Source organism: Empidonax traillii, unplaced genomic scaffold (genome assembly GCF_003031625.1).
Source record: "Empidonax traillii isolate 1590-97213 ecotype Southwest subspecies unplaced genomic scaffold, ASM303162v1 scaffold174:size915687, whole genome shotgun sequence".
In the NCBI taxonomy this organism is placed as follows: domain Eukaryota; kingdom Metazoa; phylum Chordata; class Aves; order Passeriformes; family Tyrannidae; genus Empidonax; species Empidonax traillii.
This window is the reverse complement of record NW_020955367.1, coordinates 883,147-900,359: the sequence shown is the minus strand read 5'-3', so window position 1 is coordinate 900,359 and position 17,213 is coordinate 883,147. Positions and strand designations below refer to the sequence as shown.

At 47.0% G+C, this 17,213-nt stretch overlaps 1 protein-coding gene across 1 annotated transcript in view; it reads left to right on the top strand.

Moving 5' to 3' along the window:
• Positions 1–454: 454 nt before the first annotated feature.
• Positions 455–17,213, top strand: part of DENND1A (DENN domain containing 1A) — a gene marked incomplete at its 5' end in the record, with an annotated part of 81,128 nt that continues 64,369 nt past the window's right edge. The window contains 6 exons of the mRNA XM_027885905.1: positions 455–572; positions 1,061–1,141; positions 2,410–2,463; positions 5,925–6,035; positions 10,094–10,194; positions 15,735–15,780. Of these exons, the coding sequence (XP_027741706.1) occupies positions 455–572; positions 1,061–1,141; positions 2,410–2,463; positions 5,925–6,035; positions 10,094–10,194; positions 15,735–15,780 (511 nt within the window). The remainder of the gene's footprint in view (positions 573–1,060; positions 1,142–2,409; positions 2,464–5,924; positions 6,036–10,093; positions 10,195–15,734; positions 15,781–17,213) is intronic.

Below are 17,213 nucleotides of genomic sequence, written 5' to 3'. Positions count from 1 at the left end.
AACAATTAAAACTGAGGTTCTAATTATTACACAGTGTAAAAAATCCACTTATGTGAGGACTCAAACCCAAAATAACTGCCTGTCTTGGCTTTGCAAGCAGCTGTGCAGGAGACCAGTTATTTACCATTAAATGTGTTCCAGCCACATCATTTAAATTTAACATTAAATGTGTTCCAGCCACACGAGCACAGAGATATTTGGGGTTAAAACTGGAGCTGCACTGTGTGTGCAGGGTGAGGCTGGGGAGCCCCTGGTGCATGGCTGGTTGGTGCCCAGGGGTGGGCAAGGGTGAACTCCAAAGCTCAGTCCCCCAAGGAGAGGGACCCCTCAGCCTCCTGGCAGAGTTCTCCTCCCAGTGGAAGTCTGCTGTGGCTTTCCTAACAGATAATTATGCAGCATCATGTTAGGATGCTCTGTAGCTTGAGGGCTGGTGATCCTGGATTTATTAACTGAGATGGAGCAAGTTAAATGTATGCTTTTCCTTTTTCTCTTTTTTTTCCAGTTACCTCCCGTGGTTTGAAGTCTTTTATAAGCTGCTCAATGTCTTGGCAGATTATTCAGCAAAAGGACAGGTATTATTCTGAAATACTGACCCTCCTTTTCCCTGCCCAATATCAGATGGGGGCGAGAGGATGAAACAAGCTGTTTGAAGAGGTGCTTCTGTCAGAGATGACCATGTGAATTATTAATCCCTGTGATGTAGAAGGTCATATTCAGCTTGGGAAGTGCCTCTGAAAAATAAATATGCATTTAAATTATATTTTTGGGAAAAGATGAAGTCCAGGGGCGTGGCTGTGGATCCAGCACAAGTCCCTGGGTTCCTGCTGCCCCCGTGCTGGGCAGGCCCATTGACCACCTGCCCTGTGCTCAGCACACCCTGCCATTCCCAAATTCTGGCAGGGGGCTGATCCACGTTTACTGTGGTGTGCAGTAGGTGTAGAACTAACCCCACTCAGGCCACATTTACTCACCTGGCATCATCTGACCCTTCTGCCTCGGAGTTAATCTGGTCACACCAATGCCTACTGAGTATTCCTTTTTATTTTTCTCCTTGTTTCAGGATAGTCAAAGGAGTGAGCTCCTAGAAACATTTCATAAACTCACCATCCCTGAGCCAGGAACCTCTGTTCATCTTGGAGTGGTAAGTGAAGGGGGGAGATGGAAACTGAGGTGCTTGATATTCATTCCATGTCATAACAGGGGAATGTCAACAGCAGTTCTCCGTCCTGGAGCTTGTACACAGATGTTGTTTCCCTGGGAGGACACAGAGCTGTGAAATTCCCCTTTTCACATTTGGGGCCCTCTGTTTCCCTTTCCCTGACATCAAATGTCTTTGAAAGGCTGTTCTTTAATTGGAGGAAGGTTGTGTGTGCTCCCCATGGAGATCTCTCCCCATCTCCTGTGACCTGGGGGAGGTCAGGGAGCAGCACCGGGACATTTATTGCCCACAGTCCTGCACAGCTCCTGGGTCCTGCAAGGGGACAGGGCTGGGGAGGGAACAGTCCCATACCTGTCACAGCAGCCTTGGCACTGTTCATTGTTTATCACACTGACTGCTTCCTTCTCCTCTTCCCCCCTCCCTGAGAAAAACTCATATGAAAAAGAATTTATTTCACTTTTATGTCTTGTGAGAAAATCAAGCAAAGCACACCAGCAGAACAGATTGGGGATTTTGTTGATGGGATTGCACTTTGCATTTATTCTTTTGGGGTTTTTCTCTGCAGACTCCGTTGTGCAGCACACCTTGTGTGTGAGGCACAGTGAAGTTCTGCAGCAGCCGCTGCCTGGGGGGGTTCCCACGGACACTGCCCCCTCCATTTCCTCTGCTCCTGCTTCCACAGGCCTGTCTGGCAGCAGGAGCTCCCCCTGCTCCCCTCACCTGCACAGGGAGCAGTTGTGTGGCCCTGCTGGTCCCCAGCTGGCCCTGGACGTGTCCCTGTCCCCTCAGGGCTCCCTCCCAAGAGCAGCACTTCTGTCCAGAGGAGGAGTGACAATGAGCCATCTCCCAGGGCCAGGAGCAGTTGGGATATTCCAGTTTTTTCATACCAGTGGTTCCAGGGAATGCTGCTGGTCTCCCCCCTTGTCTCAGACATTTCATGGGCGGTGAAGCAAGAAAGGATATAAAAAGGCAGCCCAGGGACTGTGAACTGTGCTGTGTTCCTGCATTTTACTGTGGCTGTTTCTGAGCCTATTTGGGGGTCAGGGGGAGGCTCCTCCATGGGATACAGCGCTGTGTGCTGTTCCTGAATTGCACCTTCGCAACCAGGCCAAACCAGTGACACATCAGAAGCAGCAGTTGTGTTTGTAGTGTCTGTGTTCAGTGTGGCTGCTGGACCCACGTGCTGTTTCAGGTTATACGCTGATCATGAGGCACCCAATTGCAATAATCAATATTTGCTCTTTTTGTAGCACTCTTACTTTACTGTGCCTGACACCAGAGAGCTTCCCAGTATACCTGAAAATGTGAGTATTTGAGAGGATCCTGCACTTCCCTGCTTCTGTCTAATGTCACAGCAACATAGATAACAAATGTTATTGTTTGGTAGTCATGGATTGTATTCTGTGAAACACTGAGCTTGAGGAGCTCTGCATGTGTGATTAAAAGCTGAACTGCATGAAGGACAAAGTACTGATGGCCAGATTGAAATGGGTAGAAACAGCAGATCTGCTAATCCTACACTGAGAGCCCTTGGAAAGGATGACCAGGGAAAACAACCTGTTTGGCTTCTGAAAATGCCACACACCCCTGCTCTCTTCAGAGCCACTGCTTTGGAGGCTTTTCAGCCCCTCGAGGTGTGAGGTGTTCCAGCAGGGCTGGGCTCTCCAGCAGGTGAAGGGGCTGGGGGGAGACAGTGCTGGCATTTGCTTCCTTTCAGCACTCTGTAACGTCTCCCTCTGTGTCTCAGCCAAATTCCTCTGCCTGACATCTCCCTTTTCCTCCTGGAGCATTTTGTGGTCGGTCTGAGCATCATATACCTCAACTGAGGCTTGAAAGGAAGAGAAGGCATCATCAAGACATTTCATCTCATTTGGGGATGATTTGTATAGCAGATAGCATTTGGGGCTTTTTGTTTCTGTTTCAAAACACTGCTGATGGCTTTTCTGCGTTGCAGACTCTTCATACTGACACGTATCCTGTCAGTGAATTTAATAGATGAGCTCTTTCTTCTGAAGCGCTTTATTTTTGTACAAATATGATACACTGGGTGTAAGTCAAGAATCAGTTCCTGAATCTAAACCGGCTATCAAATCCTGTCCTAATTCACAGAATCACTGATGGGCCTTGGAGGTGCCTGGTGCTGCCAGGTGTCCTGCTGTCCCTGCCAGGAGTGGGCTGGGTGGGCTCTGGGGACAGTCAGGGCCCCTCTGGGAGCAGGGAGGAACATTGCACTGAGGAGACAAACCTGTGAGCACTCCCCAAATCAAAGGGCTGGGGCCATTGTAAGAAAGCAAAATCCTGCAAATCAAGTGCACTGGTCTAACTGGAGCTGCAGTTGACTCTCTGCTATTTCTCAGGCATTTTGCTTGTTTATATTTTTCTAATGAATATTGTATCATTTCTTAGGAGGTTTTTATCTGGGTGTTAATGCCACTTTCATGTGGAATTAAAACATGATAATACAAGGACATTAAAGGAGCATAAGTCTTCATGTATTTTAATCAATGGACCTGATTTATTCAAAATTCTACATATCTTATCAGTAATTGCATTTTGAACCCCATATTTAGCAGAAGTTTTAGTAGTGCCAAACTTTGAAGTTGGATGTGATGATGAATGGGGAGCTGCACAGAGCTCTGTTTGGAATGTTAACAAGCCTCTTGAATTATCTGACTTTGTGTCAGATCCCTGTGTTTAATGAGTTTAATGTGAGGGACATGTGAATGCATTGTGGCTGCAGAAACAGATCGGGGTCACTGCAGGAAATGCAGGTCAGGACTCAGTTTCCTGAGAGTAGCTGTTGTGTTCCAGAAGCATCAGGTACATCAACAGGCTGGAATGGTGACATTTTCTTGGTGATCACACTCTGGGGTATTTTTGTGTCACTGAGTCCCTTTTCCTCATTAGGTGATGGTGGAAGAGAAGTCTGTGATTTTTAATCTCAAAACTCAGTGTGCATTTATTGATATTAGAGAGCAAATGGTCAAATGGATGATTGATCTGGGAATGGACTTCCAAAGGAGCACGAGGGAGTTCTGTAGCACTCCTGGTGAATTTTGAGGAGTGGGGATACCTGTTCCTGTATCTGTTCTTAAAACCCCACTTTTTACTGCCCCAAGAAAGGTTTGAGTCCTTGGAAACAAACTACCCAACCATTATCCTGCAAATTGGAACGCTTTCATTTGTATTTATTTAACTCATTCATGGTTTTGTCACTTAGGAGACATGTCTTTCAAAATACAAGTGTAAGGCCCAATTTCAGCTTCAGAGCTGACAGCTTTCTCATAAATACGGCTCCGAGGGAACACGTGAGCCTCCTCAGTACCAATACATTTCCATGCAGCCCACATGCTTCCCAGGTGTCCCTGGCAAATCTCTGAGAGCAGACAAGACTAAAACCTCCCAGCTCTTTCCATCTGAAGGTACATTTGTGTGTCGTTTCGCCACAATGCACTCGATGGGAGAACAAGCGCAAGTCGAGTCCCGCGTCTATTTTGCTCTCACAGTGGGTGCTGTTGCCTCGCAGACACATCCATGTGGAGCAGAGATCCTCCCCAGGCAGGATGCAGGGACTGTGTGCTCCCTCTGCCATGCCCCTGATTTGGGTGGCAGCAAAAGTTCAGGGCTCCTTAAAAATTGTTTGAATTCCCACAACGTGCAGGAACTGTGTCGTCACGCGCTGTGTTTTGGCGTCGGGGAAGGCTGGGTGAGAGGGGGAAGAGGAGCCGTAGAGAAGACAGCTTATGTTTAGACAAAAATATCATGTTAATCAGCACAGATGGGATGAGAAATACAGAAAAAGTACATGATAGTTTAATAGGTTTTTGGCAAAATGTGTTGGCTTTTTTTTCTCTCCTTTGACTGTACCTGTCTGTGGCTCCAGCTTTGCTGTAACAAAGACCTGAGTGATTGTTTTATTTTACATGTTTGAAGCCAACCATAATGAACCCAGTTTTTATCTCCCTACATCCTGGTCCCAAAGTCTCCCAAATACAATGCTTAATTTTCCTTCAGTTCTTTGTGTTTGGATGGCAAGCTGGGGAACATATTTTTGCACAGTATGAAGCATCTTGGCAGACTTCTCAAGCCAAGTATCTTGGATCTGTCAAAAGTGCTAATAGGCTTTGTTGAGCTTCTTTAAGTTTCTAAATCATATTTGCTTTTTGCTTTTCTGCACTTTTTTATTTAAGGATGATTAAGATTGCACTTGAATTCATGACTAATCTAATTTTGCTCTCACATGTGCTTTTTGTATAAGGCTGTCTTTATCATATAGCAACCCTTTCATGTCTGTAAGAAGCCATTTGGAAACAAATTCCCTAATTCAGCATTTCTGGGTGTATTACCTTTTCCTCCACAATGCCCCTTTTCTTTAATTTCCATGTTTTAAGAAGCGAAAACACCCTCTCCACACTCAAATCCTGTTTTCCTTCCCTTGCCCTGAGAAGCCCCTTTTTCCAGGAGAGCAGAACACGCTGGGATCCAGTTGCTCTGTGGTGGCTCTCTGGGTTTGATAGTGAAGCTCTCAGGGTCACATTCTGTTTGCTAGAGGACAGCTGAGGGGTTTAGTCCCTGCCCACGAGTCGTGCCCTGCAGCACAGCGAGAGTGAGGGGACGGGGTGGGCATGAAGTGACAGTGGAAGGTGAAACTGCAGCACGACAGAAGAATGAACTCTGTTTGCCTTTTGGGTTTCTGGGTTATTTCTGTTAAGGACACTTGGTTTTGTACTGTGGTGAATCACAAATTCTTCTTCTCTCTTCCCAGAGGAACCTGACGGAGTACTTTGTGGCAGTGGATGTGAACAACATGCTGCACCTCTACGCCAGCATGCTGTACGAGCGCCGCATCCTCATCTGCTGCAGCAAGCTGAGCACTGTGAGTAAAATGCACAAGACTTTCTGCTAGACACAGGATTTTTTTTTTTTTTTTTTTACAGTCGTGTACTGGATCTGGTTATCTCCAGGTCCCCTTTTCAGTCTCCCTCATGCAACCTCAGCTCGGTTCTGTGCCTGTGTGTGAGGATTTTACAGAACTCCTCTTGGCCTCTGATGTTCAAATGAGGAGGGATTTTTTGGACACAGGAATTTTTGGGGTTGTTTGGTACATGAATGTACAAAGGCTTATGCCTTAGTGAAGTCCTTTGTTCATAATTTACTTGACAGGAAAAAAAAATAGATAAATGACACTGTCAGATGGATGTTGCAGTGACCTTCTCTGGAGGGACCAGAGGAGTGGGCTGAAGTACACTGACAATCCACAGTTTTGCAGTTGTGTTTGATAAGGTTTAGTCTTAATGCTACTTAGGCTCCATCAAGTGTCTGAGAGATGAAAGCTGCTGAATATTCTGGAGTACTCTCTTCTAAAAATGGCTGGAGATCAAAACGAGCACAGGCCTGCTCAGTTCAAAGTTTTGAGCTCTGCATTTCAAGGTTTAGCAGTCAATAAGTTTGTGATTTTCCTTATAAAAGCAAATGCTCCGTGGTCGTTGTGTTTGCTCTGTAAATGGCTATTGACTGCTTTCCTTTGTGAGTGACGAAGATGGTTTAACTCATTTTGCTTTCCAGTGCTGTGATCCTGGCTAAAGCAGAGCTGCCATTTCCATGTCGTGTGGCATTAACCAGGCTCTGACCTTGTGTTTGAGACTAAAACTGCCCCATGGAATTGCAAATGCTCGAGAAGGCTGAAATAGGGTCCACAAACCCATGTAGGGTGGTCTGTCAGCACAGGGCAGAGAAGTGAGAGAGAGTAAGGCCTCATACCTAAGCCCAGGATAACTGCAGGATCATTTTGAAGGGTGAGCCAAAGGGGGAGAGTTAGAATAACCTCTGGGACCTAATTATAGTTATTAATAATGTTTACAATCAACTCCCCATTTAACTGAAAGCACTTAGGTATTATGAAGTTTAATACTATGGAAAACTTGCAAAACCTTAACTTCTATATCTACCAAGTGTTCTGTGTCCTTGCTACTGAAATAAGGAAAATCCATCCAGGTAATGGAATAAAACGAAGGAGAGGTGTTTATTTCAGCAACCTGCAGAATGAAGAGAACAGTACATGATCAGAGGGGAGGGAAGAAGAGAAGGGCTGCCCAAAGCATTTCAGAGATTGTGTGGTTGGTTGGTTTAATCTCTCCCTTTGTGACAGAGCCTGGGAAGAGGAATTACTTACCTGTCACTTTGCCTTCCTTAATGAGCCAGTTCACAAGGGGGGCTGGGTTTTTTTCCCCTATTTTCCTGCTATTTCTCTTCCTTTTGCCTCTGTCCAAGATAAAAGCCTGTCTGGTTCTGGGGAGGGAGGGGTATTCATACTGTGTGTTCTTAGCTTACAACTTCGTATGTGAGCTGCTCCCAGGCTGGAGTGACAGTGTAAGACAGGTTTGAAGGCTGGGCCGCAGCCAGCGATTCCTGCTCGGCGGCTTCCAGCAGTAGGAACAAGCTGCATTCTTTTATTTCAAACTGTGCTCAGCGGAAGCCAAGACCTTGGAACTGGAAAGGAACCAAACCCAGAATCCTCCAGTGCTGCAGGGTGGGTGGGGCTGGGGGGCCTCCTTTGTTTGGAGTTCTCAGTTCTCCAGCAAGGAAAGTGGAAGGGACCTGTTTGCAGTTCATTTGTTTGGACTTTGGGAGACACACTTTGTGCTTAGGGCTTGAATTGAGTGGCAGGTAAGAGAGGGAGAATCAAACCATCCTGGGTGGAAAGGCTTTTATGGTGGGGTGAATTCTGTGCTACAGTACATCATCTCAAATTCAGATTTTGATTTCCAATACCCTTACATGCTTAAGTTCAATGAGATTTAGAATGAGGCTGTGTTAATCAGCTATTTCATAAATCATGTACTGAACCTATAGAAGAATTATTGGTGTTTTCTTGGATTTTATTCTGTTTTCCTACAAAAGGAAATGCAAATAATTTCTCCAAGTGTTAAAACAATTATTGCTGTTAAATTTCCTTACGTATTCTGTGATCTAACTCCTCAAGAGTAGCCAGACATGAACCAAAATGCATCAACCCCCAGTGCTTGGCAGCAGCCCACCTGCTGGTGGGAGCACGCTGCTGCAAAATGAGGCTGGAGCTCTCCTTGCATCCCCAATTCCCTTTTCCATCAGAACCTGCAGCCCTGCCACCCCAGGGGGTGTTCACTGTCTGGGAGCAGGGCAGCACCAGTTGTGTCCCATTATGGCCTTAGACTTGGCCATTTCAGTGCTGCTCCTGTCTGGCTCCACACACGGAGGGGGATTTCCTTGCCCCATTTCCCTGTTATTTTGGGAGCGTTGGTGCAAAGCAAAGGCTCCCAGGGATGCTCTGTTGTTCCTGGGAGCTGCAAGAAGTGCCCAGTGAGTGGCGTCTCCCTCGCCCAGGGACCCCCTTCCCCCTCCAGCAGCTGCACCGAGCGAGGCAGTGGAACTAATCTGATTCCAGAGGCTGCATTCCCATGTTTGTGGCACTTGGGCATTTCTCAGGCTGCCCCACTGGGAAGTCCCTGGCACAGCAAGGACTAGAACTCGTGAATGCATAAACAGAGGCTACTGGGGGAAGAGTAAATATGATCTTTGCAGAAGAAATCCCTGCTCAAATCTTAAAACTCTTCCAAAATGTAGATGACATTGAAGTATGTCGAATTCTTCCAAGTACTGAAGAAATTTTTGCGTCATAGGAGAGTTTGATCCTCTTGAAGGTAAAAAACTGGCTGTGTTGTTCAGAGGCATAAAGGTAACACATAAACCAGAGGCCTGTGTCCCACCTTGCTGCCCAGTGCCCTGCACTTTGGTGACAGCCGGGTTCTGTTGCTGACAGAGGCTGCACTGAAGGCTCTGGCACAGAACAGAACCCAAACTGCCCCTGACACGGGGTCTGAAAGTCCTGGATTGGCTCATCCACCATTTCCCTCACCAGCCATGGGCTCCTTTTGAGAGCTCTGTAACTCACTGCTCTGTCTTAATGGAAATTCATAGTAATGAGGGTCATCTTTTCTTTCTGAAAGGTTGCTCCACATCTGACTGGATTAGGATTAATGCCATGATGTGTCTTTGCTTGGTTTCATCTCGGACACCTTCAGGCCACCACGGGGACCTCAGTCCCTTGGACTTTGTGTCCTTTGTGCCCTCAGTGCCTGTGAGCAGGCTCTCCCTCCCTCCCTGCCCACACAGGCTTTCCATGCTGGATCTCCTGCTGCTCAGATCCTCTCCTTGCAGTATTTTGTCCACAGCTTTTGCTGAATTTCCTTGCTGAGCATTACCACCTTCTCATTTTAATATCCTTAGTGAGTGTGACAAATACCCTGCTTATCTTCTCTTCCAAATTAATAATCATCGTTTGAAATAGGGTTGAGAGTAATTTCCTCTGTGAGGATTCTCCCCATGGCTTCACTGGCACTTGCCTTTGCTCCTTCAGTACTTGCCCACATCAAAACCCTTCTGCATGTGTTTTTAACAATATAACTGAGAAATTCAGTGGATCGAATGATTAGGTGAAGAGCCATTGGGGAAAAACTCCTTTTAGATAATCTAGATTTAATCACTGAGTTCAGTGTGAATTTTTTCCAGTTTGTGTTATAATTTCTGTGCATTTTTATGGTATCTAATGGATGGTAATTTCCAGGATTGGGGATTTGCCCCTGCTATTCCTTTGGTTCCCTTTGTGTTTTCGTTTCCATGTTTCTGTTGCTTTCCAGAATGCTGGGTGTTCTTTGCAGGTTTTGTTTGTTGAGTGAATCATGTTCTCAGCTGCTCACAGAGTCAGTTGGGTGAGGAGCACCATAAACCTGTCGTGCTTCACCCCGAGCCCCTTGTTCTTAACAGCAGTGCTGGATTTTCTGATGAAACACGTTGATAGGAAAGCAGAATGGATTCATTACTGTCTTGTTTCTAACTTTGCCATGCGTGGCCTGGGGCCTGGCCCGTTTCTGATGCAGTTTTGATGGTGTTTTTCAGTTAACTGCCTGCATCCATGGCTCTGCAGCCATGCTCTACCCGATGTTCTGGCAGCACGTTTACATCCCTGTTCTGCCCCCACATCTGCTGGACTACTGTTGGTAAGGCCATATTTGTGTCTGTGTGTTGTAGATATGTGAATATATCCCTGAGATTCACAGCAGTGTTCACGTTTCTGTGTGCTGGTCCTAAGTGCTCTTATGATGCAACTGTCACTCTGAAAATACAGTGTGTTAAGGAGGCACCAACCCAGTAAGTACAAATATTTCTGTGTTGAAATAGTCTAATAGGAGGAGTGGTTACTGTGGAATGCTGCCACTTAGATATTGTGTCATTAAATTCTGTTTTCAGCATGTCTGTGTCAAATATTCCAATTTGCGTTAAGACTCCAACAGGATACATTTTTCTCATTTTCTTGCTTTTCTGATCTTCTGTTGAGGGTGGGGAAAAAACTGCTAAAAAACCCCTGTCTTTCATTATGAGTGTGTGTTTAGAACATGATATTTACCTTACTGAGGGGAGTGAGTGACCTCAAGGCTTCCTCGAGGAGCTCAGCTCCTGGCAGAGGCTTTGGCTTGGCAGGCTGGTTGTCCATCCCCCGGGGGACACAGACCTGTGCAAAGGGGCAGAGAGCAAACCTGGGGCACTGGACCCCAGCAGGGAGAACCACAACTCACTGGGCCCTGTGAATGGGTTGTTTTATGGCCAGGATGGAGGGAGCTGGAAGAGTGGGATTCCAGCATGAGTGACTGGGGCAGGGTGTGACTGCACACTCACAGATACAGCTCCTGACCCAGCCAGGAACTTCAGCAGGACAGGGAGCTACACACCCTGTCATTGTCTGAATAATTTAGCAACAATTTATGTGCCATAAATATATTTCTCGAAATAGAGTCCTTCTATTTTGTAACCATGTGAACTTCCAGATGTCATTTTTGCCTGGGAGGACTGAGCAATCAGCTCCCTGCTCTCTGCTTTAAGGCAGTATTGCTGCTCTCTGGTGTCTGCCTCTTAAGGGAAATGACCTGAGATTCTTCAAAAAGGAAGAGTTTAATTTAATTTTAATTATTGCCTGGTTATTTCTTTTGCAAATATGACATAAGAATTTTAGAGAGCCGAGGTGGGAACAAAATTTAAAGCAATGAGAATTCTTCAGTTCTTATGAACACAGAATATCATGTTGATTCAGTTGGCTGTGCCCTTTTACTGACTGTGCTGCGACGCTTTTGAATCTTCCCCTGCTCTTTTGAGACTCACAGAAGGGTGGACAGACCGTGTCACTCGTGATCTTTGAAAGTCTTTGAGAAAAAGTATATTCCACCTGTGATTATTTGCCTTCTGCTTCCCATTTCCCCCTTGGAAGGATTTTCTTAAGCTTGAAATTTCTGTTCCCCTGTGTTGCTGCCTGACGTCCCCACCCTCAGAACGGGAAGTGCCAGAAGGTTCTGTCTCCAAAATGCTCCAAAATACCCTGGCTGTGCGCTGGGGCCGCTGACTCAGTGGTGGTGCTGCAGCATCCACGGGTCTGCAAGGACTTCACTCCTCTGAGCCCTGTCACGCAGATGAGCTGAGGACAGGGGGTGGGAGGGGAAGCAAGAGGAAGAGGGCTGTCCTTCATTTTATTTTTTGGTCAGGCACCACTCTTTGATATGTTTTCAGCCCAGGGAAAGGTTCTGGGGGGGAGGAGACTGGAAATTGGTGGTGATGCTGTCATTAGATTTCACACCTTCATGCACAATTGCTCGTTCCTTCAACTAGAGAGCAGAGGGAGCATCTGAAGCACAGCTGCAGTGCTGGTGCTTGCTCTGGGGTGCTTGGTTTGTGTGTTTGTGTTTAGAGCAGGTGCCACGAGTCCTGCTCAGTGAGGTGCTGCCACCAAGCATCAGGAGCCAGGCACATACAGCTACTGAAATGTGGTGGATCTTGTCCATCTCTTTCACTGGGAATTTAAACACTTCTTGATGTGGCAGACACAGTCTATCGATTGTCCTCACCACTTTTTCCAGTTTGTTTTCCATGTGCCATAAACCCACTCCCACTGTGTCTGTTTTCTCCCTTCCTGCTCTGGGTGTCTGTGTTTGAGATGAGCCTGTGAGAAAAGCCCATCTTTGCTGTGACACAGCTGAGTGTGTTCCCTGAGTCCCAGAGCTCTGTCACCAGAAGCAACAGTACATTTTGTAGGGGGATTACACAGCTTTTTCTGTCCCAGGCTGCTTAGCAGGCAGCGTTACTGTGTTCTGAGAGCACCCTGGCCCAGCTGCTGAACAAACCCTTCTGCTGAATTCTGAATGTCAGTGAGGGATCCAAGGAGAAATCAGGAGACTGCCCTGGAGAGGGAGGTACCACTGGTGGGAGAGAGCCACCCCTTAGGTCAGTGTCTGTACATCAAGACATGAACTTAGTAAATGGGGTCTCACCCATTTTCCTGGAACAAAGAAGCAAAATGGTGCAACCCCTGTGTAGCTGTAAATAGGAACCTTTTGGACATCCCTGGGCTTTTACTTACTTTTCCTGGAAAACTGCAGAATTTTTTAAGGCTGGGCTTTTTCACCTAAGAAGAGATGTCCCTCTATTTCACCTGCTTCTCTTCCAATTAGCAGTTGCCCACCTCTTGGGAGCATAATTTGCCTAAGGAAACGAATTAAAGAAATTGTAAAAATGCAGCTGTAATAAATGGGCACTCCACAGCCATTATGTCCCCAAAATCCATATTCATGCCTAGGCAGTGCCACTGCAATGATTGGATATTTACCTCCATAACTCATGTGACTGTAAATAAGGCTGATTGCCCGGGGAAGCAGCAGCTCGGAGCAGCAACGACCCCTCTCTTTGTTCCGGAGGGCTCTGCAGGCACTTTGTTTGAGCAGCAGGGACGGGGCAGAAATTGATACTTCTTCATTTGGCACTTAATGGCTGTTGGCTGCCAGCAAACAACTTGAGTCATTAGGAGCTGTGGCTGTGAGAAGGCCCAGGACTGATGAAGTGTCGGGCAGCGGGGCAGGCCTGGCCCGAAGGGCAGCCTTTAATCTGCCAGGGCTCCCCGGAGGATTAAAGGTTGTGCCGGGTGCTTCTCCCCTAGACGAGGGATGTGTCTCGCTGAACTCGCCTTGAAAGTCTTGGAAGCACCATCGAACCTGATAAAATATTCAAAGCTGTGTGAGTGTTTCCTGTCTCAGGACAGGAATCTCAGGGAGGAGGAACTGTTGCAGTGTGCCCTGAGTGGGGAAGGGGGACACACACCACGTTCCCCTGCACAGGATGGTAACAGAGTATTTTAATAATGGCACATGATTAACTCACAGTAAAGAGAAATGGTGATAAAAGCAATTTATGAAGCCTGACATGAACCTTCAACATTTACATCCAGGTGTGTTTCCTTTTTCAGTCAGATTGATGAGGGATGACAGAAGAATAGGATCTCTCTGGCAGATTTTATTGGACATACCTATGCTCTTTACCAGATTATATTTTATTGGGGTTATTTTTGCAGTCCCTGTAGTTGTTTTGTGTGCTATGTTGCTTTTACAGGTAATGTCTGTCACTCCAAAATTTGCATCCAAAGCCGATCCACGTATCTTAAGCCAGATCTTGTCTGTAACTCATTAAAATCCTACTGGAGGAGTGGAGTTTTAAGGTTTAAACATTCTTATTGTTCTTTTGTTGATAAACTGGAGGGTTGACCCACGGGTGTGCTGCAGCTGAGGGCCTTGCCCAGGCTCAGCCTTCGCTGTGCTGGTGACAGGCTGTGCAGCCGTCCCCGAGCGGCCGGCGTGCTGGAATGCTGCTCTGCTCCTGCTTCCTCTCATTACAGCTGCCAAGCCCCCACTACACGAGACATTTGCAGGCTTTAGACTTCCTGCCGAGGTTCCGACTCTGCGTTTTGGGGATTGGAGCTGCCGAGTTCCCGCGGGTCCCTAATTGGAACCACATTGGGCTGGGTGCGCGGCAGGAGCGGCGGCGGCGGCAGAGCCCCCGGCACGTGGGGCAGCCGGACCAGGCGTTCCTCCCCGGCTGGAAAATCCTGGGGAATTATCTCACTCCGGGGCTGTGGCCACTGGGAACGAGGAGATGATGGTGTTTGCCACGAGCCAACCCCGCAGAGTGCCCGGCAGGAGCTGTGCCCAGCTGAGCGCTCCGTGTGTCCCGGGGCAGTGTCACTGTGGGGTGGCAGTGCTGTCCCAGCGCCTGGCTGCGTGCTGTGTCCTCACCCATGGCATTCCTGAGCAAGCAGAAGGTGCAGGGCTGGTTTGTGCCCCTCTGGGCTCTGTCACATCTCTGTAGGGATGTGTTTCAGTGTTCCCCAGTGAACTGGGAAGGGGGTCTGGAAGTTACGTGGGTTTAATGTCTTCAGAAAGAACAAGGAATATGGAATGTCTCCTGTAGAATGTCTAGTGTAGAGGCTGTTTCCACCCCGGTAGAGCATCCAACAGAGTGGCAGTTTGAGGGGGTGTGTTAATAAACAACATAAATATTAATATGCTTACCAGTAAATATATATTTTTAAGGTATTTTTCAGGAAAAGGAGGAGCAGGGATTTTGCTGCTCTGGTGTCTCAGGGGTTTTTTCAGCACTGTACTGCTCTTACTGAGCAGTAGGCACCAGCTTAGAGCAGCAATATGGGAGATATTTTAATCCAAGGCAGCACAGTGACATTTCTCTCATTTTTTCATCTGAAATTGAAAATGAGCTCTTTGAGCTTCTGTATCCAAAGCGAAGGGAGGCTCTATTTTAGAAGTTGTGTCTGTCTGTGTTGCTGTTTCGCAGGCAGGATGTGCCATATTTGCAATTAGCAGCTCTGGCACCTCCCTGATGGCTCCCCTGCATGGCCCTGCTCTGGGTGGGGCTGCCCTGGGTTAACATTAGAAACGTGTGTACAGAGACACAGCTGCAGGGCTGGCACCAGCCAGGGCACACTGGGCAGATCCACCTCCCTTGAACTGTCCGTTCTGCTCACCACGAGAGCCTCACCTGTGCTGGGGGGACATTGGGCTGAGGCCTCCTGGGGTGTTTCAGTGGGGTGTCCTGAGGGGGGTGTTGGCATCAGGGTCTGTCCTGGCAACTCTGCAGCTTAGCAGAATCTTCTAAAGTGATTTTTGTGGTTTCTTTTATAAATGTAAACATGTCAAGATTTATACTTAAAAATGAATTGCTTAAAAATGTGTCTGGACTCATTCAAAGAATTCAGAACTTGTAGTACCAGGTGATACACATACACTAAATTAGCCACCTGACACTACAACAGGATGCTTTCTTTGAAAGAATGCTCTTGGAAAACTCTGGGTATGTTTTTAAAATTGCAGTAACATGTTTTGTTTGTTTTATTTAACAGAAGACTCCACTATCAGAGATATGCTTAGTAGCTGTCCTTAGGTACCTGCCTGAACTCAGGCACTTGGAAATTCTGCTGCCAAGAAAAATTCAAGTCTTACAGGGCTGAGAGGATATTGCACAGTAAAAACAGTCTTTCAGATCGGGAAGAACATTTTGTTCACATGGGGTTTGTTTATACATATATGTATATATTAATTTTTAAGCAAAATCCAGTCCAGTATCACAGTGTTTTCCTGTAGCCAATTTTGTAAGTCGTTGTGTGATTTCAGTGTTGTGGGAATGTAAAGCCAGTTTTTTTTCCTCTCTGCAGTGCCCCCATGCCCTACCTCATCGGGATACACTTAAGTCTGATGGAGGTAAGTCTCTCTCACTGTTTCTGAAACTATATATAGTGGAATGATTCAGAGCCAAACTCCCCAGGCAATTACACATTCATTCATATGCTTAAAAACGCACTAATGCTGTTAATTTGGGCGTGCTGGGGAGCTGAGCTGAGCTGAGCACACATGGCCATGGCAGCCCTTCAGGAGCCCTGTGAGCTGCCCCTGCTCCGGGGCAGAGCTCACCTGGGGTCTCCTCCCCACCCTGGGGCTCCCTTTGGTCCCTGCAGCGCCTTGGTTGGACTGACTCACGAAGGCAGAGTCGATATTAAACCACACTGTTGACAGTTACAGTTCTCTTTTAGGCTTTTGCAGACAGATTGTAATTTTTTTAATGTTCGAAAGATCTGAAAAGAAGGAACTTGCTGTTAATGTTAACACAAAGCTGGCAGAGAACCAGCCCTCACAGAAAGCTTCTCCTATAAACAATTCCCAGTAATTCATGTGACTTTTAAAAAACTCTAAAAGTGGAAATAACGCATTTGCTTTTGACTGGTGAAACAGTGGATGACTTCCTTCAAAAGTATCTGGGGGACAACATAAACTACTCACTCAAGTCCTGCTGAAAATGCTCCTCCTGTTGATTGAACCCCTTGCACAGGAGCTCTGAACAAGGAGTGTGTGCTCTTGCCTCCTGGGGGCTCTTCAATTAGCAGGGGTGGGCTGGTGGGAGCTGCACGTGCCCTCGTGTCCCCGTGTGAGATCCCTGGGTGTGGAAATTCAGCCCTTGTGTTCAGGGGGCAGAGCAGTTCAGAAAGCTGGGTTCACACCACGTAAAGGAGCGTGAATTACTGGAATAATTGTTCTTGCATTGTGTCATCTCTCTGCCAATACTGATCAAATATCCTTGCCCAAGGGCAGATGTATGTAATGATGATGCCCTGTGTCTGTGTGCGCTGTGGAACTTCCCCTTTTCCCAGCATTAACGGGAAGTAATGTTAGAAGTCAGTTTTTTCATGAGAAGATTGAATGTGCATAATGTCTTTATTCCTTTCCATACCATCCTGGGTACAGGTGATTTTTTATGCCCTTTATATTGCTAAATGAAGTACAGAACTGCAGCAGGATGTGGTAGTGGGTTACCGGTTATTTTAAAGTCAACGTGTACATTTGTTTGTCCATCATGTACTCGTGTTCAAGGGGCTCCTGAGAATGCCCCTCACCTGCTGCACACACAGGAGTGAGGGAATACCTGGGAAGAAATGTATTTTCCATACTGATCAGGAACCTGCCTGCTCCCTGCGTGTCCCAGGCCATGGCTGGGGTGGTTGTGGTGTTCCTGTGAAGGCAGAGCAGCCCTGGTGGAGGGTGGGGTGACATCACAGAGCCCTGGCAGTCTCACAGGTACCTGTGCTCACCACGAGCTGTGTGCTCGGCCTGGGACTGGATGTAGCAAAACAATCAGGAAT